The 26,649-nt window shown below is 34.3% G+C and overlaps 1 protein-coding gene across 1 annotated transcript in view; it reads right to left on the bottom strand.

Annotated features, from left to right (window-relative positions):
* Positions 1-1,116: 1,116 nt before the first annotated feature.
* The window catches only part of SCFD1 (sec1 family domain containing 1), a 49,824-nt gene continuing 24,291 nt past the window's right edge, over positions 1,117-26,649 (bottom strand). Inside the window, exons 11-25 of the mRNA XM_087723253.1 lie at positions 25,865-26,004; positions 25,594-25,684; positions 23,288-23,361; positions 22,129-22,210; positions 17,608-17,704; positions 16,665-16,735; positions 14,757-14,836; positions 10,864-10,926; positions 9,926-10,001; positions 8,733-8,786; positions 7,649-7,701; positions 6,375-6,408; positions 5,196-5,261; positions 3,151-3,219; positions 1,117-1,333 (exon numbers count right to left, since the gene is read on the bottom strand). Of these exons, the coding sequence (XP_087579379.1) occupies positions 1,310-1,333; positions 3,151-3,219; positions 5,196-5,261; positions 6,375-6,408; positions 7,649-7,701; positions 8,733-8,786; positions 9,926-10,001; positions 10,864-10,926; positions 14,757-14,836; positions 16,665-16,735; positions 17,608-17,704; positions 22,129-22,210; positions 23,288-23,361; positions 25,594-25,684; positions 25,865-26,004 (1,074 nt within the window). The 3' untranslated portion in view covers positions 1,117-1,309. The remainder of the gene's footprint in view (positions 1,334-3,150; positions 3,220-5,195; positions 5,262-6,374; positions 6,409-7,648; positions 7,702-8,732; positions 8,787-9,925; positions 10,002-10,863; positions 10,927-14,756; positions 14,837-16,664; positions 16,736-17,607; positions 17,705-22,128; positions 22,211-23,287; positions 23,362-25,593; positions 25,685-25,864; positions 26,005-26,649) is intronic.

Below are 26,649 nucleotides of genomic sequence, written 5' to 3'. Positions count from 1 at the left end.
GCCTGTAAATTGCACAAACAAACAAACCTTTGCCCAAATTACAGGATACATTTAGCTAGTAGAAATTTGGCTAAAGTAAATTAATTTTAGGTGTATGTGCTTTCTATTAATTTAGGATTTTTTAGGATTTTATTTATGATTTATAGGCCGCCCTTTTCCCTGAGGGGACTCAGGGCGGCTTACAATACATGGGAAGGGGGGTGCAAAACAAAAAACATAAGACAGTGCATAAATAAAAATAAAACGCAACTTTCATTCAACATTCGGGTGGGGCGAATTAGAATCTTATCCCCAGGCCTGACGGGATAGCCAGATCCTAAGGGCTGTGCGGAAGGTCTGGACGGTGGTGAGGGTGCGAATCTCCACGGGGAGGTCGTTCCAAAGGGTCGGAGCTGCTACTGAGAAGGCTCTCCTCCGCGTAGTCGCCAGTCGGCACTGACTGGCGGATGGAACTCGGAGGAGGCCTAATCTGTGCGATATAATCGGTCAAAGGGAGGTAATCGGCAGGAGGCGGTCTCTCAAGTACTCAGATCCACTACCATGGAGAGATTTATGGATGGTAAGTAGCACCTTGAAGCGCACCCGGAGATCAACAGGTAGCCAGCGCAGCTCGCGGAGGATAGGTGTTATGTGGGCGAACCGCGGTCGCATTCTGGACTAGCTGAAGTCGCCGGATGCTCTTCAAGGGCAGCCCCATGTAGAGCACATTGCAGTATTCCAGCCTAGAGATCACAAGGGCTCGAGTGACTGTTGTGAGGGCCTCCCGGTTCAGGTAGGGTCGCAACTGGCACACCAGGCGAACCTGGGCAAATGCCCCCCTGGTCACAGCCGACAAATGATGGTCGAAAGTCAGCTGTGGGTCCAGGAGGACTCCCAAGTTGCGAACCCTATCTGAGGGGTGTAAAATTTGACCCCTCAGATAGGGGTCAAAATTTAATGTAAATAAGCTAAATTAAAAATATATTTGAAATATATTTAGTGCATTTATGCCGAAGTCTGAAGTCGGGAAAGTCCCTATTAATAGTTAAGAAAAAAAATTCCCCCCAAAAGACACTCCAAATGTACATTCCAAATGTAACTGCCTGCAAATGAACAGAAGAAACAGGCACAGATAGATAAGCATAATTCAAGTTTGGTAATTTATTTGAAGTATATGTTTTGCATGTGGAATGCATTATATATAAGTACAGAGTATTATTTCATAAAAATTACAAATAAATGAGTTGAAATGTAAATATATGCACAGGTAAAGATGTTATCAGCAACCATGATCTCTTCTCAAATGTCGTCAAAATGTTCCTTTTCTGTCCTATTTCTGTCCAAGTTGGGAAAGCTAAATATAAACAAAAAGAATAAAATGAATTTGCTGATTACTTTCTAACACAAAAAGGGCATTTGACTAAACCCCAATGCTTGAATATTACTAAAAAAGGAACAAACATAAATGATTAAAATTCAAGAAAAATGATTTTTCTCATGGTTAAAGATCCTTTTCCATGGGAGGAAAAGCATGAGAGAAGTACTTACACAAAACATAAGTTTCCATTTAATTCATTTATTCAATGGTGCATCTAGGCAGCAAAATCTGTTCTACATTTTCCTGCTCTAGTCATTTATCCCAATCTGACACTTTCTATTTATTCTACCAGGTCAAACTACCTGGGACAAATCCTTATTTCTAGGACTTATCAGGGATATACTGCATCAATGCATACACTCTGTAATAAATAGGATTCTCTCAAATCCTATGAGACGCCTCTTGATTATAGGTAAAAACCCACACAAGAAAGGGCTGCTCCACTGAACAATTAAATAGTATATGGAAAAATTATACCACATTTTATGTGTTTGCAAATGAATTTTGAATCTACATATAAATGAATCACTGTGCCCTGATACTACTCTATGCAGATTTAGTATACACCAAAAATAACAGGTTCAGCAATATTAGGCAAATTGAACAATTAAACATTTTGGGCACCAGGAGAAAAAAATATTGTACTTCTGTTACTGATTTATTTGTACTACATGGAAGGTCACGTTGACAAATTCATCAGAATTAAGATTTAGAAATACTAAGGTGCTTCACTTTGTCAAGGACTTTTCCTATTGCACTGAACGCACACAGACTTCTATTTGCACTAAAAGCAAATAGAAGCAGTATGAGACTTTTGTGCTAAATGCCTGGTTACCTGAATAGGTGTTGTTGTTGTTGTTATTATTATTATTATTATTATTATTATTATCTCTTTTATTCATTAAACATGAAACTGAAGTCAACTGAACATTTAAAAATGTATCACAAATATCACTGACTAGCACTGATGGTAGATATGGGTTGCTGCCAGCATCCTAGGTATCAATCATCTATCAACCAAGTATCTTATAACCAAGTGTGAGACTTTTGTGCTAAACGTCTGGTTACCTGAATAGGTGTTGTTATTATTATTATTATATAACAATTATCACATTAACCAGGAGACCACAATACTATTGCAGAGTAGTAGTTTGGCTGACAAGGAACCAGCCCTGCTGTAGAAAATGCTTGTGCACTTCCCATGACGCACCAAAACAGGATGAGCTGGCTTCGTACCAGATAGGAAGACAAGCAGCTCTTCCTGCAGCATCATCCAAGGTTCCCTCCCTCCCCAGACCCACCTCGCCAACAAGTGCCGCAACCGGGACAGGAATCTGACTGCCTGCACGGAGCACCAGCTCACCCCCCGTCTCCCTGAAGTTGTACCTATTTTATCTACTCACAATAGAACATGCTTTTGAACTGTTAGGTGGAGAGAAGCTGAGGCGAGTGACATGAACTCACTCCGATACACAATCCTAAGACTTGAACCACTGGAGCAGAGACTCTCTCCAGAGTCATTAAGTCACTGAGCCATTGCGCCCCTTCCTGAACAGGTTCTCACAAGAGATTAATTACCGATTTGAACACAACAACACATGGGCCTATAATAAAATAGGAATATGCCTCTTGCTTTCTTTATATCAGTGCTGAGCACCTTGTTGTCAACCTTAAATCTTCTAGGAATGAGTCTTAAGACAAAACATATTAACTGCTTGAATACATTCACTAACATATTTTATATCTCTACATATTAATCTATTTTAAAATTATGTTTTAAATTTAAATCTTACCTGTTTTAAAAACTCTGCAGCATTAAAGAGTTCACTGCAGCCATATAAGACATGTTTACCTTGTTTGCCCTATGAAAAACATAATTTTATTAAGACATTGTTAATTACTTTAAACTAAAAGGGAATAAGGTACAATATCAATTCAGCAACTTCAGCAAACAGGCTATTGAAGAACCACAGTGCACATACAATTTGTAATTTCATTTGTTTTAGTTACAACAAGCAATAAGCCATTGTTAATGGGGGAGGGGATTAAGTTAATGTATCTATGTAAAAGAAATATGTCTACTTGTTATATGCCGTGATGCGAACCTATGGCACGCATGCCACAGGTGGCACACGGAGCCATTTCTTAGGGACGCAAGGTACTGCCCTGTCAGCTGGCCAGCTAACATGCGTGCACTGGCCAGCTAACTTTGGCCTTCTTTTGAGGCGTCTCCGGAGCGAAAAACTGGCCCTACAGGCAAACCGGACGTTCAAAAACAGACTTCCAGTTTAGCCATAGGGCAGTTTTTTGCCCTCTGGAGCTTTCAGGAGGGTTCCCGGAAGGCTCTGGAGGGCAAAAACTGGCCCTATGGACAAACTAGAAGTCACTTCTGGTTTGCTCATAGGGCTGTTTTTTGCCCTCCGGAGCCTTCCGGGAACCCCCCTGAAGCCGAAAAACAGCCCTACGGACAAACCGGAAGTTACAATTCCTGAACTCCAGGTTTGTCGATAGGTCCATTTTTCACCCTCTGGAGCCTTTAGGGACGCTCCTAAGGCCTCCGGAGGGCATCCGGGGGGGGGGGGGGGGAAGGAGGCTCCTTTCACCCTCCCCAGGCTCCTAGAAAGCCTCTCATTCACCATCATTGTTATATGGCATATAGCTCATCACATCATCCACAGTACTATCAGACAACACATGGACAATATAAAATGTAAAGCAGAAATAAATGAGATGTCTAGAAACTTATAATTCATTAAGCACTTGGGTAAATGAAGAGGTAAGTTCTAGCAATGAGTAATATGTTTTCAGAGGGGAATGAATAGTGGAATGCTTTGGGAAATTTTCTGAGCCTATTGAATTTAATTTTAATTAGAACTGTTAAATGCAAAAACATTAAAAAACATTAAAGAGTGGCTGAATGTGAAGTTTATGCTAGGAGTTGGAATTTAAAAATGAACACTAATATAACAAAGTCTTTGGTGTCTTTGATAATACCTCCCGCTGAGAGCCTGTAGTTAGTATACGGTTTATATTATCAACACAATTGCATCAATACAACACAATTATTACATATATTATGAAATTATAAGATGGTTATTATCAACAGTACAATTCATAAAAACTATCATGAACATTACATTATCTTTATAAAAATGATAATGAAAACAAACAGGACATTAATTAAATACAGAAATTGGAAAGAAAAACTAAAGGTAATTACAAAAATCAGAGGTATCACAAAATGCTAAAGGTCTATTTTACAATAAATAAAGCTTTGATGATATGCTGTATTTTATAAATATATAGGAAAAATAACTGTTATGCATAGTATAGAAATATTAAAGAGGCTTGAAGGAGAAAAAAAGCAATTTTATAGTAGAATTTATTTTAATTTGCTTAATATTTTACCTTTGATATACAATAAGGGTGGCTAAAGCAAGCAATGATAATTCTACAGGCAGTTTTATTTGTCTATTTGCAGATTACTACTTAATAATAATAATAGGAACATATATTACTTATATTCCAGATCACAGTAAAACCATAATGGAATGTTTTGCTGGAAAAGGATGCTATTAGAAGTCTGTAACTAAAAGGTGCTTTTTCAAGAGGTAACTGGACTTTCTGGTTTTCTTTGAAGATGTTTCATTTCTCATCCAAGAAGCTTCTTTTTTGAGAGCTGAAGAAGCTTCTTGGATGAGAAACAAAATGTCTTCAAAGAAAACACAGAAAGTCCAGTTGCCCCTTTGGCACCTTTGGGACAATCATGACCTGGATGACTGAGAAAAAGAAAAACAGAAATGTAATCTTAAGCAACTATCTGAAGGCATGTACGTACCTTTATATAATCAGCAATGTTTTGGTATTCAATATAATTGCCACCTCCAACTACAAATACAATTGCCTAAGATTCAAAGGAAAAAAAACATTTACCATAGGCATTAGTACACCCTAGAATAACTACTAGCTTAATGGAAGAAAGGATTTTGATACCTGGTTAAAATGCAGGCTATTAGAGAAGAGATTATTATTTCTTTGGTAGTAACATTAAGGTAGCTTTTCGTAATGGTTATTGTGAATGACCTTGGCAGACAGCAAAGATTGCCCAGAGAGAACAATTGGCATATAAAAGATGTCTCAGCCTAAAGAAGGGGGGATGGCAAGGGAAACATTTCAGAAAGGGACCCTCCCTAATTTTCTGGAGATGAAATACTTTTAGTTTTGCAAGATTTTATTAGTGTAACCTTACAATAAAGATAGAACTAACATACCCTTGGATGTGCTTCTTCTCTGGACTACCCTGCAGGGGTACCCTAACACTTTTGTGAGATAACTTTCAACTATATCGCAAATTGAAAATCTTCTTGATATACTTCATTAAGATATAAAAACCCTCAATGAGCAGCAGACAATGAAAAAATGTTATTTTGGGCTTCAATCTTCAACTTTTGCTAACTTCCCGATTATCTTACTCATGGTTATTATAGCAGAACTTAGTTGAAGTGAAGAGAAAAACTTAAAGCCACAGTTTGAATGTTTTAAGGGGGGGGGGTGTCATCCACTTATCTGGAAAGTAATGGTGTTATTTTTGGTAATTATTATTTGTACTACTCATTAAGATACTGTATACCTGTTCATAATCACATTTCTGAAGATAAGTGAGTCTTAAGAAAATAAATTTAAGAACAGGGTATTATGTTAAGATTTTGTCATGAAATCTTTACGAATTAAGGAAAGAAAAAGGATTAGAACTTAACTTTTTGAAGTTAGAAGGATTATACATTCTTAGGTAACTAATAAAGCTTTAATCAACTAATAATTTCAAATAATGGGATTTGATTTTTCTCTTAAAAATAACTAATAGTTATTACATTTTATCCTTGTAAGCCACCTGGAGTTGGTCGCTGGGAGTGAGTTGGGTGGTCATATAAATTTTCTTAAATAAACACTTAAAGCCAATTTTGTGAAAAAAAAAGTGTGAAAAAAACTTGTGTGAAAAAACATGAACAAATCTTACCTCCTGAAATGGATTTTTGTTTCGTGGAACTGAGCTGTAATTTAAACCAAATCAAACAAGGCATTTATAAACAAAAATGAAAAATAACCTGAATTATACTAAGCGTAAAATATCCAATTCCCCAAAGATTCCTATTACGCCCAACTTTAAAAATATAATTCTAATAATTAATTAATAGAAAGCTGAAATTCTGCAAAGGAAACTACTAGCATTCAACATCATATAGACATCACACTGGAATGTCAGACAACATCCTAAGCCCCTTTTTTGTTGGTAAACACCAATTTGTTGACTGCACATGTCTTAGTATGCATACCGCATTCCAAATGTGCTACCCCTCCCCAATAGATTATTTACTCCAGTTTTACTGGACAAATTTTCTATCTGTACCCATTCTTCTTCTGTTTCTTCCTTTATGTCCCTTTCTAAATATATACTAAGTGTAAATTAACTGCTCTTAGTCTAGTTCTCTCACATTAAAATTAGGTAATTTCTTAGATTAGTATTTTAGAGGGTGCCTTTGAGTCAAGTCTATTTGTAGTCACTGCCTGAACAAGTTTGTGCAATTTCTTTGGTAGCGTTTTTGAATGTGATTTGCCATTGCTTGCTAGAGCTGAGAGAGAATGACTGGCCCAGCAGGCTTTCTGCCTGTACAGGTAGTCCTTGACTTACAACCACAATTGAGCCCAACATTTCTGTAGCAAACTGAGATATTTGTTAAGTGAATTTTGCCCCATTTTACATCCTTTCTTGCTACACATGTTAAGTGAATCACTGCAGTTGTCAGGTTAGTAACACGACTCTTAAGTGAATTTGATTTTCCCATTGACTTTGCTTGTCAGAAGGTAATTAAAAAGTGTTCACATGACCTTGCCACACTGCAACTGTCATAAATATGAGCAAGTTGCCAAACGTCTGGATTTTGATCACGTGATCTTGGGGATGCTGTGTGAAAAATGGTTGCAAATCACTTTTTCATTGCCACTGTTAACTTTAAATGGTTACTAAATGAACCATTGTAAGTTGAGGACTACCTGTAGTATATTTCAGAGTCGGGTTTTTTGGGGGGATATTTAGCAAACTGTTCAAGAAGAGTGTAACTAAAAGAACAAATAAGTAAACTAGGTAAAATATGCCTAAACAATAGATATTCAAATATTTCATAAAAACTGGGAAATGGAATATCACATTTTAATGTATTGCATATTTTTACATAAATTCATGTCTGCACATTGCCATTTTTCAAACTTTATGTAACTTCGTAACAAACTCACCTGTCACTACCTCGCAACATTTTAGGGTCAAAATACCTATAGTCATCTGTCTCCTATTAAAAGAGAAAATTGGTTGGAACACATTTTCATTATTTTATTTTTAATTTCCCAATATATTTACATTTTATTAAAATATTTTGAAAATATTATTCAAAGAACTAAAATATTTATTGCAGCTGCCACTCAAGGTGAGACATGACATTCGTAGTTGCTAAATCAAGACATATTATTTATATTTATTTGAAGTAATATAGATGACTGATAAGGTCCTTTCCAACTCTGTTAATCTGTTTGTCTGTTAATATAAAATGATAAATAGTCCTAGCTTTCAAGCTTCATGTTGCTGCATTTCTCCAAAGTACATTTTGTACTCATAATCCATTCTATTTTCAAAATACATTTATAGCTAATGCTCAAATAATACAGCAATCAAAATCTTTCTTCTTTCATTCTATATTTAAAACAAAATGAAATTTGTTTAGAAGATGTGAATACTAGGACACTTTTGGATTTAACTTTGTTATATAAAAATACTTGCTTCTTTAAAAAAAAATCAATTCAATATTGGCACTGATGACTGCAAGGCATTTTTCTGCTTCTATGCTCAATAATTTGCAAAGCAAGAAAAAAAAAGAAATAGATCAATTTTGTTTATGGCCTTTTAAGAAGAAAACATTAATTCTACCACATACTATATTTTAAAAAAATTGTAAGGTGCATACAAGCCAAATAATCTTTGGGGGATTCACCTTTGATTTCAAAACCTATATCTATAGTGCACTCTAATGCCCGTAGGCATTAGTAAACATTATAAAATTCTATCTGATATCTAAATAATTCAACCACCTTGGATAGATTTTGGTACCTTTAAAGTCTGAACATAACAACCAAGAAGAGAATTGAAATTATTCTTGAAAACAATGGATTGCTGAAGATTACTTATTATTTAGCATTTTGCATCTGTGAGAGTCTGAAGTGGTTCATATAAGGAATTCCATGATTTTCTTTCTATTTTATTACATGGATAGTATTTGAAAGAACACCATAATTTTTGGTGTTCTAATTTTTCATTATCTATACTTACAGGATTTGACTTCATCTCCATAAGGTTATCTAAAATGCGGGTTGCTGGAAGATTCTATAAAAAAAGTACCTTAATTTAAGTGAGTTGCAAGTAGTTTAAAACAGTAATACATACTTAGATCATTATTCAGTTCTATTATCATTAGATAATTCTTTTTGAATCATCATATGATTTGAATGCAATTCCCTCATGTTTGCTCCCCTAAAAAAACATTTGACCATTTCAGACTTTATGACAGAACAAATATAACAGATAATGGAGATGTACTCTTATGTATTTTTTAAAAAGGGCATTGCTTTTTAAAATGAAGCTTGGTGGGTAATACTGAAATTAAAAAATGTATACAATTATGCAACATCCTGTGTTATTAATGAAGCAGAAATATAACATAGGACAAATAAAAAAGTACTTTTTTAAATGAAGTGCATAATTCAAGTATGCTATTCACCACTAATACATGTAACAATAGCCACACATTTCTAATCTTTCTTTATAGATGCAGCCGGCTATGCTTCAACAAATGCAACTTCAGATAGTGTAAATTTTATGATTACTGATTTAGCCTCTTGTGCAATCAAGGGTACTTGTAAAACCAAAGCACATCTTGTAATCTGTAAAAAGTATTAGTTATTGCATAGATAAAATATGTATAATCACTAAGTAGTATGCTGCTTCTAATTCAAAGATAGGATAACATTACTTTGTTTCTCTTCCCCTCCCACATCTTTTAAAATATGAAGTTGCATTAGCTTTAATGAAGACAATTTCTGGAATAGTAAGAAATCTGCCCTGTTATTCTACTTTGATATTCTGCATGCTGTCAAAGTAGCAGCAAAATGAAAAAGTGGACATCTTGAGTTACATAATTTGGACTTTGGAACTAGTAGCAAATCAAACTTCTCTAGAAAAAAAAATGGAGTTTATGAAAATGCAATTAAATTATCTTACATTAATATCCATATTATTTCAGAGAGCCAGAGCATGTCACACAAAGCACAGAACTGAAATGGAACCTTTCCACACAGGGGTAATTCAGTTCAATTCTGATCTGGTCAATTTAATTCTATTCACTTTGTTAAGCAATTTATGAAATGCTGAAGTGTTTATCCCTGTTTATCCCAGTCTGAAAAGTTTTGTAGTCTTGGGTATATGTTTATTCAAAAATAATGAATATACTTAATGTAAAAACATACCTGCTGCTTTAGTACTAAATTTTTGACTCCTTCCATCACAAACTGGGATCCAGTATTCATAACGCGTGAGAAAAGACTGAAACAAAATGTACATCATAAAGATTTGGTTTGTGTCCACATGCTTAAGTAACAAACCTTTAGTGCTGAGTCTGCATGTCAAAATATAATGCTGTTATGCATTTTTGATTGATTTGGCAATATTTGTAAATTGCCCCAATCAACTAAAACGCTGAGCAGTTAACAGATAAAAATAAAACAGCATGGCAGTAACAAAATAATGAAAAACAGTAGCATCAATGCATATCCATGATGAACATCCACCATCAACTTAGGTCAAAGACAAATTCCTGTTTTCACCAACTTACAAAATTCTAATAGGGAATTTGAGAATTTCGCTGTTTCAGAGGAAAGACTGTTTCAAAATAGGGGGCTGCTACAGAGAAGGCCTGGTGCAAAACTCACTCCCAAGTGCCTACCATATGGGGTTCTCAGCAGACCTGCTTAAGAAGTTTAGACTGGATGGGCTAATTTAATGTTGGCAAGGTGGTATCTAATCTATCCCAGTCCTATACCAACTAGGATTTTATAGATGGCAACCAGCTCTTTGAAATGGGCCTGGAAGCCTACTGGTAAGCAGTGTGGTGACTTTAGGTTCATTTTGCAATGGAAGGATTGTCCTGCTGGGAACTTGGCTGTGCATTCTAAAAATTTGCTGCACGCAACTTGTTTCCAAATGTATGTAGAATGTCTTGAAGACGTCTGGTGGTATGGCAATCATATTAATAGTTTCTATTACCCAAGCATGGATATAGGAATATCAGTCAGCTTCTTTCCATTGTTTTATTGCATTTTTTTTAATTTAACCTATGTGGGGGAATGTTTTAGACTGAAACTACAACATAGGATGCCAAAAGCAACAAAACACATTTGGAACTCACCCCAATGACTTTGCTGCACTATTTCCATACATAGCTGGACCTGAAGCCATTTTGGCAAAAGCTCTGTAAAATGTAAAAAGATATATATTTATATACCTGATTGGTTTTCAGCAAATGATTATGAATAAATTGTTCATTAACAAAACATAGAGAGGAAATGATAGGTGTTGAAGCTACAGGAACGTTGGGGGCAAGCAATCATGCAATACTGGAATTCAACATAATGCAAACACAAGTAGTAGAACAAAGTCAAACTAGAGTATTGGACTTTAAGAGAGCTAATTTCAATAAACCTAGAGAAAGCTTGGGAAGGATTCCATGGATGAGAATCCTCAAGGGGAAAACAACTAAAGAAGCTTGAGAAATTTTGAAAAATGAGATCATAAAAGCCCAGTCTAACACAATACCAATGAAGAAGAAAAATAACAGCTCCCAAAAGAAACCAGCATGGCTGCATAAAGAACTCTCTGACAAATTGAAATACAAAAAGGATAAATATAAAAAGTGGAAAGAGGGGGACATAACTAAGGCAGAATATCAGCAAATAGCCCGAGCCTGTAAAGATAAAATGAGGAAAGCTAAGGCTCACAATGAAGAAAGCCTTGCCACAAAAATAAAACAAAACAAAACAAAAAAAGCTTCTTCCAACATGTTAAAAACAAGAAAAAAGTCAAAGAAACAATTGGTCCATTGCTGGGAGAAAATGGCAAGAAGGTGACAAGCAACAGGGAGAAAGCAGAACTATTTAAGTCATTTTTTGCATCTGTCTTTACATAAAGGGGAAAAAAAAACAGTCCAACCTACCAAAAACAGCACCACAAAAATCAGATTATGAACACAAGTTGAAATAGGGAAGAAAATGGTAAGTGAGCACCTATCTACCCTAGACAAGTTCAAATCACCAGGACCGGATGGATTACACCCCAGGGTTCTGAAGGAACTGCAGACGAGATCTCAGAACCACTGAACAATATCTTTCAGAGAACCTGGAGCACCTGGGAACTGCCAGAGGACTGGAAAAGAGCTGATGTGGTTCCCATCTTCAATAAAGAAAAAAAAAATAGATCCAGGAAACCATAGACCTATCAGCCTGACCTCAATACCAGGGAAGATTTTGGAAAAGATAATCAAGCAACGAATTAGCGAACACCTAGAAGTAAACAAAGTAATAGCCAAAAGCCAACATGGGTTTGTCAAAAACAGATCATGCCAGACTATTCTTATTGCATTCTTGGGACTTCAGCAAGGCATTTGATAAAGTAGACCATAACCTACTACTAGATAAAGTAGAAAAATTGGTTTGGACAGCATCACCACCAGATGGATTCGTAACTGGCTGACCAATTGCACTCAACATGTAGTCCTCAATGGAACTGCATCTACATGGAGGGAGGTATGCAGTGAAGTACCCCAAAGCTCTGTTTTAGGCCCAGTACTCTTCAACATCTTCATCAATGATCTGGATGAGGAAATAAATGCGGAACTCATCAAATTTGCAGATGACACCAAGATGGCAGGAATAGCCAACACTCCAGAAGATAGGCGTAAGATACAGAAGGATCTTGATAAACTTAAACATTGGGCACTATCTAACAAAATGAAATTCAATGGTGAAAAAAGTAAGGTTCTACATTTAGGCAAGAAAAACAAAACACACAGGTACAGTATAGATAGTACCTTGCTCAATAGTAGTAATTGTGAGAGGGATCTTGGAATCCTAGTGGACAACCATTTAAATATGAGCCAGCAGTGTGCAGCAGCTGCCAAAAAATCAACACATTTCTAGGCTGCATAAACAGAGGGATAGAATCAAGATCACATGAAGTGTTAATACCACTTCATAATGCCTTGGTAAAGCCACACTTGGAATACTGCATTCAGTTTTGGTTGCCACGATGTAGAAAAGATGTGGAGACTCTAGAAACAGTGCAGAGAAGAGCAACAAAGATGATTAGAGGACTGGAGACTAAAACATATGAAGAAGTGGGTATGTCTAGTTTAATGAAAAGAAGGACTAGGGGAGACATGATAGCAGTGTTCCAATATCTCAGGGGTTGCCACAAAGAAGAGGGAATCAAACTATTTTCCAAGGCACCTGAGGGTAGAACAAGAAGCAATGGGTGGAAACTAATGGAGAGGAGCAACTTAGAACTGAGTATAAATTTCCTGACAGTTAGAATAATTAATCAGTGGAACAGCTTGCCTCCAGAAGTTGTGAATGCCCCAACACTGGAAGTCTTTAAGAAGATGTTGGATAGCCATTTGTCTGCAATGGTATAGGGCTTCCTGCCTAGCCATGGGGTTGAACTAGAAGACCTCCAAAGTCCCTTCCAACTCTGCTATTGTATTATAAACATCCTAGTCATTTTGAAGATAAAATTGCTCCTTTAACATAAATGACAGCACTATCATAACTAATCACACAAACACACTATAAGACTATAAAACATATTGAAAATAATAAAGGGATAGTTCCTGTAATAATACACTTGGCAGATGAATTTATTTACACAGAACAGAGTTTCCCTATTTCAGGTAAAGAAAATGGCAGTCAAATCATTTTTGTTCACATAGGACTCCACATTCTATCTGGAAATCATTTATTAGATCACAAATATATTATTACATATACGGCTGCGAAGATTTGAAAAAGACTACTATTATTTTATTTGCAGTTGAGTAAAAATATGCTCTAATAATAACAAACCTCATCTGTTCCAGACATGCCCCAATAAATGAAGTAGACAATGAAGCCAAATTTTATTGATATACTATTGGATATGAAGGCTAACAAGACTCTGAATCTTTAGCAAATACAATGGTAGATGGGAAATGGTAAGAAGAGAAATGCAAGCTGTGTGAGAATATAGGTAGCTGTGGATGAGAAGAACTTATGTTTGTGCAAGCAACAGTATTGCTATTGATTGTATCTTTTTCCATGTATATGTTGTTCCACAGAATTGGGGAACACTTCAGGCAAGCATGCACCATGATATGGGGAGGGAGGGAAGAATTCTAGCAAGGATAAGAAACAACATTTCCAAAGTCTTGCATATATGAACATCATTTTATAAATTTTATAAACAATGTGAACGAAGAATTAAAAACGTCCATTCGTTACACTCTGTTAAGTCTTTTCCTAACAGCTAAAAGCAGTTACTGCTCTTATTTTAAGCACTATGAACATATGGCAATGAAACCATAGGTGGTTATTCTAACAACAATGATGCCTAAATGAAATATAAGTTGTGACATCATGGTACAAGCTCTGTTCTCATACTTGTGCTGTAACATTGTGTGTAAGTATAAGTTAGAGGCAGAGTTTGCATGTTTCATCACCTATCCTCCTTCCTCTCCTATTATCGGTAGTCCTCTTACAAACGAATGGTCATTCATTTAGTGATCATTCAACATTACAATGGCACTGAGAAAAATGACTTATGAACGTTTTTCACACTTACAATGCAGTCTCCCTCTGGTCATGTGATTAAAATTTGACTGCTTGGCAACTGGCATGTATTTATGATAGTTGTACTGTCCTGGGATCATGTGATACCTTTGGTAACCTTCTGATAAGAAGGGTCAATGGGGAAGCCAGATTCACTTAACAATCATGTTACTAACTTAACAACTGCAGTGATTTACTTAACAGCTGTGGCAAGAAAGTTTGTAAAATGGGACAAAACTCATTTAGCAACTGTTACATTTAGTGACAAAAATCTTCAGCTCAATTCAGTTTTAAATTGAGGACTACCTGTATATGCCACCCTTTGGGGTTAAAATATTTCTCCTTACAGTCCTGGATGAATTCTACGTTCAATCTGAAGCAAAATTCCGATCTAAATTTTAGCAGTGTACTACTTTCTTATATTATGAAAGCAAAAGTTACTTACTTCCATTGCTTAATGTAGTTTAAAGGATTAAGGTTACATCCAGCATCAGTTAGTGCTTTTTTGTACTGTTCCAAATCTGCCTGAAATGAAATGGATATTTGAAATTTGTGACAATTTAAAATGTATTAATAATAAATACACTAGTATGACAAGAAATAAGCTAATATTCATCTTCCAAATATATATAAATATAAACAGAATGAGCTATTACACATAAAGGCAAATGTCCCTGCCCAACCACTGCTGTGAAATTGCTAATCAAGAAAACAAGATCACTGCAAGAAATGATTCGAAGCAGTTACTTTTGTTTCTTTTTGAAGAAGAGTCTATTTGAGAAAATGAAAGGAAGTACTCCTATAAAATTAAGTTGATTTACTAATTATTTACTAAGAATTTTAGTATGTGTGATGGTCCATGACAATCTCATCCTATCAGACTAGTTGCCATGCTAGCTGGCTGTGAAGAAAGTTACAGTCGAAATATTTGGAGAACATAAGATCGAATATAATATAGATCAACTTTCTCAAATTCAAATTTTGAGGATTAAGATATATTTCCATTTCAGGTCCTCTAAAGGCAAGAGCTTAAATCATTATAAATACAACTTGATTGGTACAATATAAAAGTTCAGTAACGAAGAAATGCAAAAGATAGTATTTACAGATTTAGGTAACACTCATTTAACAAATATAAATAGATAACTGTAATAGATAACTATAACAGATATTATCTGCATAGTTTTCTTTAAACAGTTTATCTGCATAAATAGTATAAACAGTATATTCTTAAATAGTCTATCTGTTTATAAAACTCCTAAATTTGTTTTGATTTATTTAGTAGAGAAAAGGGTGAAAAAGTAAAAACTAGAGTATTTTATGACATCATTTAGTGATAGAAATTCCAGCCCTATTTACTATTGCTAAATAATAGTAATAATAATAAAACTATTGCTATAATATTTTCTGAGTTTGAGGTATGTACACACTATCCTTTGTATTTCTTTTTTTTAAATTGAACTTCTATTTGTATCAATCAAGTTATATTTATACTGATTTAACCTCTTCCCTTTGGAGGTCTTGAAAAACCAAGTTAGACTGTCATGGAGAAAATTGATCTGTATAGCTTGAGGGCCTATAATCAAACAATGAATCACTTGGAATTTTTATTAGTATTAATATTTAAAATGATTATAATGTAAATTGTAAAGTAAACAAGTTAGAAAACACTAAACTGTTAAGCTCAATGGGATTTTTGTTCTTTAAAGATGGTCAGAAAAGCTAGCTTTTGTTAACTTCTACAGCTTTTTTGCTGACATAAAAACTTTTCCTGTGTTCCCTGACATCCACAAAATATTTTGATCTTTTAAACATGTTCACATAATAAATACTAAAATAGTTTACATATTGCTAAAACACTGTGTGGCCTATTTGGCTATGACATAGCATATTATGTGAATTCTATCATAATGGATAGATATAAACCCTAAACACATATTTTTATTCAACAAATTTTAAAAAAAGTTTAATGCAACACATAAACGATTCATTATGTCTGCCTGGATCTATGTACTTTTCTATTGGTCATAGGTTTGAAACAAAGTATTTAGAGTGCAACAGGAAATGACCAAAAAATCTAAACCAGAGGTGGGTTTCTGCTGATTCGCCTGGATCAGGGAAACCGGTAGTGGCAGTGGCGGGAGGCTCCACCCACCAGCCCGGATGCTTCTGTGCATGCGTAAAGTTTCTGTGCATGTGCAGAAGCTTCTCCGCATGCACAGAAGCGTTGTACGTGCAAACCAGTAGTAAAATTAATTGAAACCCACCACTGACCTAAACTATAAATTCACCTGTGTTACTGACAAAAATAACATTAGAATTATCTATATGTAGATGCTTACTTCAAACATACCTCAGAAGGTAGCTGTACAGAACTTATGAAATAGATAAGAAAGAGTCGCATCTTGTCTTCTGCAGTTCCCGCTGTTCAGAAAAAAGGTTTACTTAAAAAAAAAACTTTCTTTAAATTATTATAAAATACATTTCACTAAAAAAAATCATCATAATAAAAAGTTTACCACTTCACTTTTGGCATTTACACCAGTAGGAAAAGTACCGACAAATTAGCAGTCGTGACATAGAACAAGAATCAATTTGGTAACTACTTATTCAGCATTTGCTTATCTTGAACCCACTCTATCTGTGATTCTCCTGAGATACTTGCTTCAGAGTGGAGATTATACTATCCCTCAATTTGCATAATAGATGGAGCAACTGTGTGTGTTAACACCAATTGAAAAAAAAAAGCCTATTCAAATAGAAAAATGGATAACAGAAAAAACAATGGGAAACACCAGGGTCACCAGGAATAGGGGATATGCAGTGGCATGGCTATTAAGTGTCACTTATTTCTATTGAGAATATTGAGACCACTACCCTGAAATGTATTACATCTCTTAAAATAAACAATTTGTACAATTATAAATGTGGACTTTTAGCACCAAACTGAGTCTTCTAATGTTGTAAACAAAATTAATGGAGATTCCTCTGTTCACAGGGACAGCTAAAAGAGTTATTAACCAGAAGATTTTTAAAAAAATGTAATAGTCAAGATTGGAAATACATACAATAGGTTACAAACAACAGTCTATAACTTTACTTATAGTAAAGTTTATATCTACTTTATATGGTACAAGACCTTTGGTTCTTCTAGCTCTGCTATTTTACCAGTAATAGTAGTTTTTCAACTTTTCAGGACAAAGTTATTGTTGCTATACAAGCAAGTTAATTAACTCAACTTCAGAACATTAATTAACAGAAAGGAACTTTGCAATAAATCCAAATTATACACTTACCATCAGGATCAGAAATCATATCCAAAAGTGATTTATCCAATGTGGACTTGCTCATAATTTTTTCTTCATATTCAAAATACACGTCTAGTTTCCGAGTCTGAATAAAAAGAAGTTGCCATTGGAAAGTGTTTTAGTATACGCACATAGCTATACACCCATTTCTTTTAGAAAGTAAAAAATGTTTCCATATTTTAAATATATTTTTTGCATAGTAAAATCCTGAACACAATCGCATAGTTTCTTTGAATCAGTAGTAAGTTCATAGAATAAATACAATATTTGTAAATATATATAACATGTATTATACATATGTACAGTAAATACATCTAATACATGTACATATGAATAATATATATTTTCATAGAATACAGAAAATACATAGAATACATAGATTATTATATTTTTCTTCCATGGTTCCTCAAACTCAAAGGATTTACAGATCATTCATCTGGGGGTTAATCAAATTCAGTTGCTATATCCATTGCCTTCAAAGCAGCTGCAGCACAAAATCTTTCCTTACTATTTTATTATATACTTTAAAATATTTAATCATATTGTTTACTGATTAAATTATTAGGTAAAAAAAACCAAGGTTTTAAGCAGAGGATAATTCTGCCTATCCAGAAATGGTTTACATCAAACAGGTTACAGCCAAATCATCTGAAAATAAACTTAAAACTACTTCCAATTAGGTCTAGTGGTTAAGGCACCAGGGTTGTAGAAAGCAGGAGACTGTGAGTTCTAATCTCACCTTAGCTATGAAAGACAGCTGGGTGACCTTGGGCCAATCATTTTCTCTCAGCTCAACTCAGCTCACAAGCTTGTCATTGTGGGAAAAATAGGAGGAAGATATATATTTGCCATTTTAAGTTATTTGTAAAAATAATAAAGGCGGGATACAAATAAATGTAGTGAGTAAGTAGAAGCTCAATTTAGCCACCCAAAACAAAACAAAGCCAATCGCAGAACATATGGTAAAGTACTAATTGTTTGCAACCATTTCAGACCAATTGCAAACAAACTTGTTCAATGGGTCTGGTAAAACTATATTATACATCTCAAATCAATGGTTTCGTAGGAGGTTCATGCTTAAGGCATTTTTAATTTTCTAATGCAACAAAGATTAGAGCTTTCTATAAAACAGTCTACAATAATTCAGTATCCTTTACATAATATTGGTAAATGGTAAATGCAGAAGTCTTAACAATTTTTTTGTATTTCTTAAATTTAACTTCATAAAATTTAACTCACAAAAATAAGGGCAATACTGTGCCTTATATTTACTGGAAATTACTATTAAACCATGAAAATACTCAACAAAAACCAGAGACCCATGGAAGGGGAAAAAAAGGATTCCCTCTGAAAGTACAATTGCTTTTTTTCTGATATTTAAGTCATACTAAATACCAATGAAAAGAAAAATGAATAAAGATGTCCAGAATAGTAGAACAAAAATGCTTCCAATAAAAAGAGATATTTTCCTTGCATCTATTAAATTCTGATTATATTTCTGAGTTGCCAAAATCTTACTAGGTTAAATAATAACCTAAAACAAGGTTTCTCTTCTTCTAAGCTTTTCCGATAAATATTTAGTAATCCATCTTGGGAAATACTGATGTTTCTTTCCAGCTTCTTGCTTAAACACTGAAATATGCCAAAAAACTGCCAGAATTTCTGAAAGGTGATTAATCTCAGAGTTCCTTTTGCTATGCCTTAAAAAATAATCTAAGGCAATCTGAAAATAAGCCGCAAAGTGTACTACCACAAAAGTATCATTAAGATTCATTGTAGAAAATATAAATTAGCATATCAACTATTTTGGCCTTGATATATTACACTTCCATAAAGCTTTAGTAAATTACTCTTAAGTCAAAGATATATGGTATGGATAATACTCAATTTTTTACCTCCATAAATGGCAAAGTCTAGATTCTATGATGAGTGGCTACTATGGATAGAAATGGGAGAAGGCCAATGTTCACTTATTTCACATTTTCTGAATCGTGTTTCTCTTTTCCATTCATAGAAGACTTCACTGAATCAGGCAGTCTTCCAACAGGCCATAAAGGGGGACAGCACCTCTGTGTCCATATGCAGATGTGTATACATTCACTGACACATCCTTCCATATATATGTGCATGTCTGTATATATGTGCATGTACAAGAATTTTTTAAAATACAGATTTAGGGACAGCCAATGTATTCCAAAATAAATCATTCGTTTACAAAATTAATGATAAAAAATACTACTTCTTACTGTAATGCAAATAATGGAGACATGAGATAATAATTAAGGATCCTAGAAAACAATATTTCTCCTCCATTTTGGCTTCAACTGATAAAAACTTACAGGAAAGTTAGCTAGCCTTCCTCTCCTCTTATTTTTCTCTAAGAAACTTCCTGAAGCAGAAAGGAAGCATGCTAATAATTTATTCCACCTCTGCAGTGTCAAAAGCATCTAATTCAGTAAGGCCATCTGATTTCTATGCCTTGGGAGGAAAAGACAGTCAACTATGGAAGTATTTCCAAACCACATCCTGCCTTGGATTTTGACAGCGGTCCAATGTAAAACACTGAAGAAAAAAATAAACTAACTTTATTTTCAAAATTACTTTCTATGGAAACAGATTGTCAGTGAATTAAGCTTCAGTTATTCAAGACAATTATGAAAAACATTTTATGCAAAAAAGTAGAAAAAATGATTGTACTTATTCAATGCAGGGGGGAAAATATTCTCAATAATAGGCATATTTTCTAAAATTCAATATCATCACAAAAAACTAATTAAAATTTCAGTTGTATCTTTCTGGCCTTTGGCTATAATAAAATTTCATTCAAACATTTAAAAAACAATCTTTAGTATTATATTTTAATTATAATAATTGAATTGTTGGTTTGATTACCAATTTCCAAAACTCAATTCTTATTCAATAAGTCTCAAAAGATTGTACCCAGAAAAGTCATGGGAGAAAAAAAAAGACTGGATTGTTTAATTTTCTTTTATAAACTTCTTTTTTTGCAGCAGCAGCATGAGAAAGTAGACTGTAATTCTGCTTAAGTTTTTTTTTTTTTTTAAATCCAGACAAAAATGAGAATTCAGTCTGGCAAAACAACAGCTTGAGTATAAAGCCTCTGGAATAAATGAAAGTTTTCATACATTTAAAACAATTATAAAAATATAGGACTATATAAAAGAAGTTTGCTTTTCTGAGTATGAAATGAAAAATCCAGGCAAGCTAAAACTATTATGAAGGGACTGAATTATGCCAAAACATTTTTTTAAATAATAAAAAACCCGCACTATGCTTGTTTAAAACCAGCTATTTTGTTTGGCTTAATAACAAATACAATTATAAAATACCCTGCCATCCAATCTCACATGACAAGGATACTTTGATTGAAAAGAACACTTTGTTTCGAGAGCAACTGTATTTGCACAGAATCTAAAATGCTACTTATCTAACCCATTATGGCAGTCTTGTGAATGATGAAGGGGATTTATTTCTTCTTGGCATGGATGACACAAGACAATATTTTGTAATTTATTGGCGCTCTGAAGAAAGAGATCAAAACCAGAATTTTCAAGCATGGATGCTAGAAATTCATATACATATTGGCTGTACTTTAAACCAGTGGCCCCCATCTTTTTGGATGCCAGGGAACAGATGATGGTTTCTCCGTAGACTGGGGGACATGGGTACACACTGGTTCGAACCCATGTATGTGTAGATGGCACTTCACTCACTTGCATGGATCAGTCCATGGCCTAGGGTTTAGGGACCCCTGCTTTAAACCATGTCAAGAACTCTTCAACATGGTACTATTGTATCCTTCTGAGATTCTTTCCTTTTTAAATGATTACTTTATGTAGAGAAAGAAAAAATGGGTCTAAGTCCCACAGGAACTCTTGGGACTCAAACTATTGTTAAAAATTCAAACCAGATTAAAGTTGGAGTAACTAGGAACTGGAGCTATTTTATTAAGCACATAACAGAATGTAATTTTATTTCTACTGAAGTTTATTTTTTTCCCTTTTCTGCTCTACAAATGCCCCCAAATGATAATTAAGTATAAATCAATACTGAACTAAATGGTAGCCTAATTTTATAAAATAGATCTGGGAGAGAAGACTCAAGAAAACCAAACAGTGAAAATTAGTAAAGGCTGAAAATCAAAGCCTTTTATTATCTGATGAATGTAAGCTATCTTGCAGAGTGCCAATTGTGTTCAAACCATTACATATAAGAGAAACACAATGCAACCAATTGTTCATTATAATTACTGCCGCATACTCTCTTGCCAAAAAACTCTGTCCTCGCCATTTCTTCTGTATTGATTCAGTCACGGCTAAAACTTGGTATCAAATTTCATAATATACAGTATCTCTCTGTGTTTTTTGTTGCACATTATTTTTGAAAGAAATAAAACATATGGCTGAACATTCCTTTTAATATTCCTTTTAATTAAAAGGACTGATTAACTATGAATCTGATAAACTTTAAAATGGCAATGTTTTATACCTTTATATGTTCCAGAACAGCTGTTGCTACATTTGTATGAAGATCTATGAGTCTTTTCTTTTCTAGAAGCTCCGGAAGAGAGCTGAAAAAGATTTCATTCAAATTAACTTGTCTGTTTATTCTATTTTAATAATATAATTAGTGTTATATATACAAACATGCAATTTAGGAATCAATCTCAAATCTAGCTGTTGCTACATTTGTATGAAGAGATATACGTCTTTTCTTTTCTAGAAGCTCTGGAAGAGAGCTGAAAAAGGTTTCATTCAAATTGACTTGTCTGTTTATTCTATTTTAATAATATAATTAGTGTTATATATACAAACATGCAATTTAGGAATCAATCTCAAATCTAGCTGTTGCTACATTTGTATGAAGATCTATGAGTCTTTTATTTACTAGAAGCTCCAGAAGAGAGCTGAAAAAGATTTCATTCAAATTAACTTGTCTGTTTATTCTATTTTAAAAACGTAATTAGTATATACAAACATGCAACTTGGGAATCAATCTCAAATAGTACAAATGTATCAAATAAAAATAGGGAAAGGGAGAATCCATGAAGGTGCATCTCAGAATTGGGCCTCAGGAAAATATTAAAAGTATTCAGAACGAAATAATATTTAGATCCTGTTTTGTCCTTATTTGCTAGCTATAAAATGTACTGCACAAGAAGAAAATATGAACCTGGATAATATACTGTCCAAATCCTTCTCTATATGCTCTGAAATCTTAAGACTTTGACACCCTCTTCTTTTACCAGTATGATTTTGCATATAACACAACTGTCCAGCTTTGTTGTAAACTAGTTGTTCTACCGTATCATATTTGTGATTGGTAGCCATAAAACAGTTCATGATTCAAATCCTTCCTAATAACTTAGTTATCCATTAAGTCAAATGAGGTTACAGTACAGGAATTAAAATCAATTTTGCAACACATAATAATCCATAAAATTGTTTTCAATACTTAAAGAGCACCTATTTTTCCCAAAATGTAGATCTGGAACATATGGTTTTACATCATTATACTACTTTAATATTTAATGAGGTATTTAAAGAAGAGAATTGCACTTAGTATGAAATATAGTCTAATATCAGAATAAGGAAGAAAATTGATTAAATGGTGAACTTCTTGCCCATTAAAAGTCTTTCATACTTACCTAACAGCTGAAGTTAGTTTAGCTGTATTATCAGACAGCATACTTATTGCTCCTTCATCTTCACCTTCCAGCCCCTAAGAAAAATTGTATTTTTATTTATTTTTAGTCATATGTGTATGTTTAAAAACTAAATGGGTCATTTAATTTACACAGAATGGAATTCTCATTTTACATAACTTTGAAGAAGAGGCAGTTAAAGCAATTAAGAAAGATCACAATGAAGTCTTATTGATTATATACACACAACGTATTGTAGACCTGACATATCTGAAAAATGATTCTCTGAATAAATGTTTTAGACATACAATAAGAAATCCATGTTACATGACATTAGCATATTATGAGAGGCAAGGCAATGAAGGATTAGATATAGAAAAATCCTATTGAAAGTTATCTGGAAGAAAAAGAATAGCCATCATGACAACCACAGAGGTTCCCTCTTTATATGACATTCTAACCGTTGATTATGTTCTCTGCCTTGAGTTGGTTATGTTCACTTCCTTAAGTTATTTGTAGACTAATAAAGGCAGAATAGAAATAAAACAAACAAACTGTTCATGACTGTTGAGATCCATTACCAGTTCTGTGTATAGAGCAGTTATGGCTGCCTGAAAACACAGGCCCAGAGATGGATGCTACCATGAGATGAACAAAACATTCTTATTAGCAATATGTAAAAGTTTTCCCATTAATTAGTGTGCTCCCTTGTACCAGCCTATCTAGCAGTTAGCCAACTTCAAAGGGATGCAGGAATGTGAGCTGTTTACTTCTTTCTCCACTCCCCCCTCCCTATTCCTCCACCTCCCTCCCCTCTCATCTATCTCTCTTCTCCTGCCCAGGGACGAAGCAGCCCCCCTTTTCATCCCCCCTCCTCTTTTGCCCAGAGACGAAGCCTTTTGCCATGCTGCACTATTATTATTGGATTATTTAATCATGTGCTTTTTGATGTAATTTGTATACACCTTCTCTTTGTTTGGAACTAATAAAAGAAGCCCCCCGGGCATCGCTCGGGGCCAAGCCTCATCCCAAGAAGGATTTGTCCGGTGTCTTTCTTCCCATTCGGCTACAAACATGAGCGGTCCATCAGAAGCGTGAAAAAGCCGCACATGACAGAACAGATAATGAACTTTGTGGAATAAGGAAGGTAACTGGAGGTACAGCAGAGGGAACACCAGGTATAGGTTGGATTGGCCCCAACCCTACTGGCCTTCGGGAAAGGCAGAGGTGGGCAGCACTTATGTTCACAACATGTTCACTGGTTCTGAGCACACACACACGCCCCTTTGGGACTGAAATGGAGCACACACACACGCCCCTTTGGGACTGAAACATGCCACTAATCAACTCAGGCAGCTCCGGTGAGTACAGCAGGGGCAATGCAGAACTCAGCTGGGCAGCATGGGTGGGGGGAATGAGCCAGAAAATTAATTATATATGGAAAGCATAGCACAAGGGCAGGTGGGCAGGCCCAGCCAGCGATCACAGCTAAGGGTTCACCCGAATCCGTGCGATCATGCAGCAGCCCACCACTGAGGAAAGGTTTCAAAACTTGGATGTGCCCTTGGGCTTGGGAATCCCATGAAAGTGGGGAGGCCATTAAATGCTTGCACTGTGTATAAGTTTAGACAGCATCCGCCCAAACTTTTTTTGTCACTGTAATTTTTTTTTAACTGGTTTTAATGGTTGAGCTTTTTGTTTATTAATCTGTCTTTTAATTGTGTACACTGCCCAGGGTCACATATAGATGAGTTTGGATGGTCAGGTTAATTCAATAAGTAAATAAATAGCTGCAACATTAAACTGAAATTAAACTGCAACCAAAATGAGCAAAAAGCTAACTTTATGTAATGTAAATGGATTTAATTTACCTAGCACAAGGATACTCTATATTATTTTATGTATACAGAAGCAGGCAAAGTTGGCTGATTGAGAAATAAATAAATAAATAAAAATATATACATTGCTTCATCTATTTTTCTGTAGTATTTTCTCATCTCTAGTTTTTCCTCTTAGAAGATGCAAAGATTCAATTTTTCTCCCCTAGAAGAGTAAAGAACATTCCTCGTTCTCATATCTACTTGTAATCCATTTGTAATTAGTTATACCAATTGTTTGACCTCAATGTATACAATATAGATTGCGAAACTGTTTATAAGGCCGTGGAATTGATTTAAATCTTTTTTTTTAAGTTTTAGAATTCTAAATTAATCAGCATTGCACTTTCAGCGTATTTTTAAAATGTCAATATATTTAAAGAATCCTACGAAATCCCAAAAGAGTATTTCTATTATATCAATAAATCTTACCATTATACTTTTAAGCCGCTTCACTTCATCCTCTTGAGTTCTGTAGGATTCTAACTCTTGCTGGACAGACTCTGCTACCTCTGGAAAAGGACTAATAAATATTGTGTAAACTCTTTTTTAATTCATAATCTGTATTTTAAACATACATTTTAAAAATGTTACTTATCGCTTTCTTTATACTATATTTTAAACTTTGTTTAACTTACTGAGAAAACAGTAATATAAATTGAAGCATAAATGGTGAACTGGTGGCATAAAATACTCCACTTACCTTCCTTTGTGTTTCTGCCAAAATTTATCAGCTGCAGTTAAATCATATGTTTTTTTATTTTTTTTCTTTGGTCTAGCACCTGCTACAGAATTTTCCATTCCTGAAGATTCTTCCAAAACAACTCTGTTCAAATGAAAATCCTAGAAAAGATTACTTTAATTAGAGATTATTGCCTATTACCTACTATTTCACTAGACCATTTTAAATTCAAAATCAGTTAGTAAAAACACCAAAGTGATATTTGATGTTTTGCTCTTGGAAATAAAGTAGGATAGTTTTTCAATTAAAGGTAACATTTGAATTTTTCTTTTAAATTTCTCTGTATATATTATATACAAATAAGAACATGTATTTTTTCTGTTTAATATATGCTACAACATATATTAGTTTTGAGTTACTAATTATAAATTTTGAAATTCTGAGTAATTCTGAAAGTTACTCAATATTTCAGCTAGTCTATTTTATAGTCTGGAACAAAGATTTTGTATTACACCAATGTTGATTACTAAAACTGGTAATTCAAATTATATAACTGCTCTAAATGACAATTGGTTTAATCATTTTTTCATACTTAGTAACCATAAAGCTCAATAACCCTGGAAGATGATTCACCATAGAATGATACAAATTTAAAATATTAATTTTAATTCTTACCAGCTGTTTTTCCATTAAGCATTACTCAATCTTATATGAATGTGAAAAGTATATGGAGTTGGCTTGTAAATGATAACAGCTGGTAGAATACCATATAGTTCTTCATGGAAATTGCACATAATCCCTTATTT

The sequence above is a fragment of the Thamnophis sirtalis genome, unplaced genomic scaffold, assembly GCF_051295495.1.
Source record: "Thamnophis sirtalis isolate CommonGarterSnake01/CBP01778 unplaced genomic scaffold, rThaSir2_p1.2 scaffold_1, whole genome shotgun sequence".
Lineage (NCBI taxonomy): Eukaryota > Metazoa > Chordata > Lepidosauria > Squamata > Natricidae > Thamnophis > Thamnophis sirtalis.
Note: the sequence above shows the minus strand (reverse complement) of the source record. Positions and strands in the feature narration are given on the sequence as shown.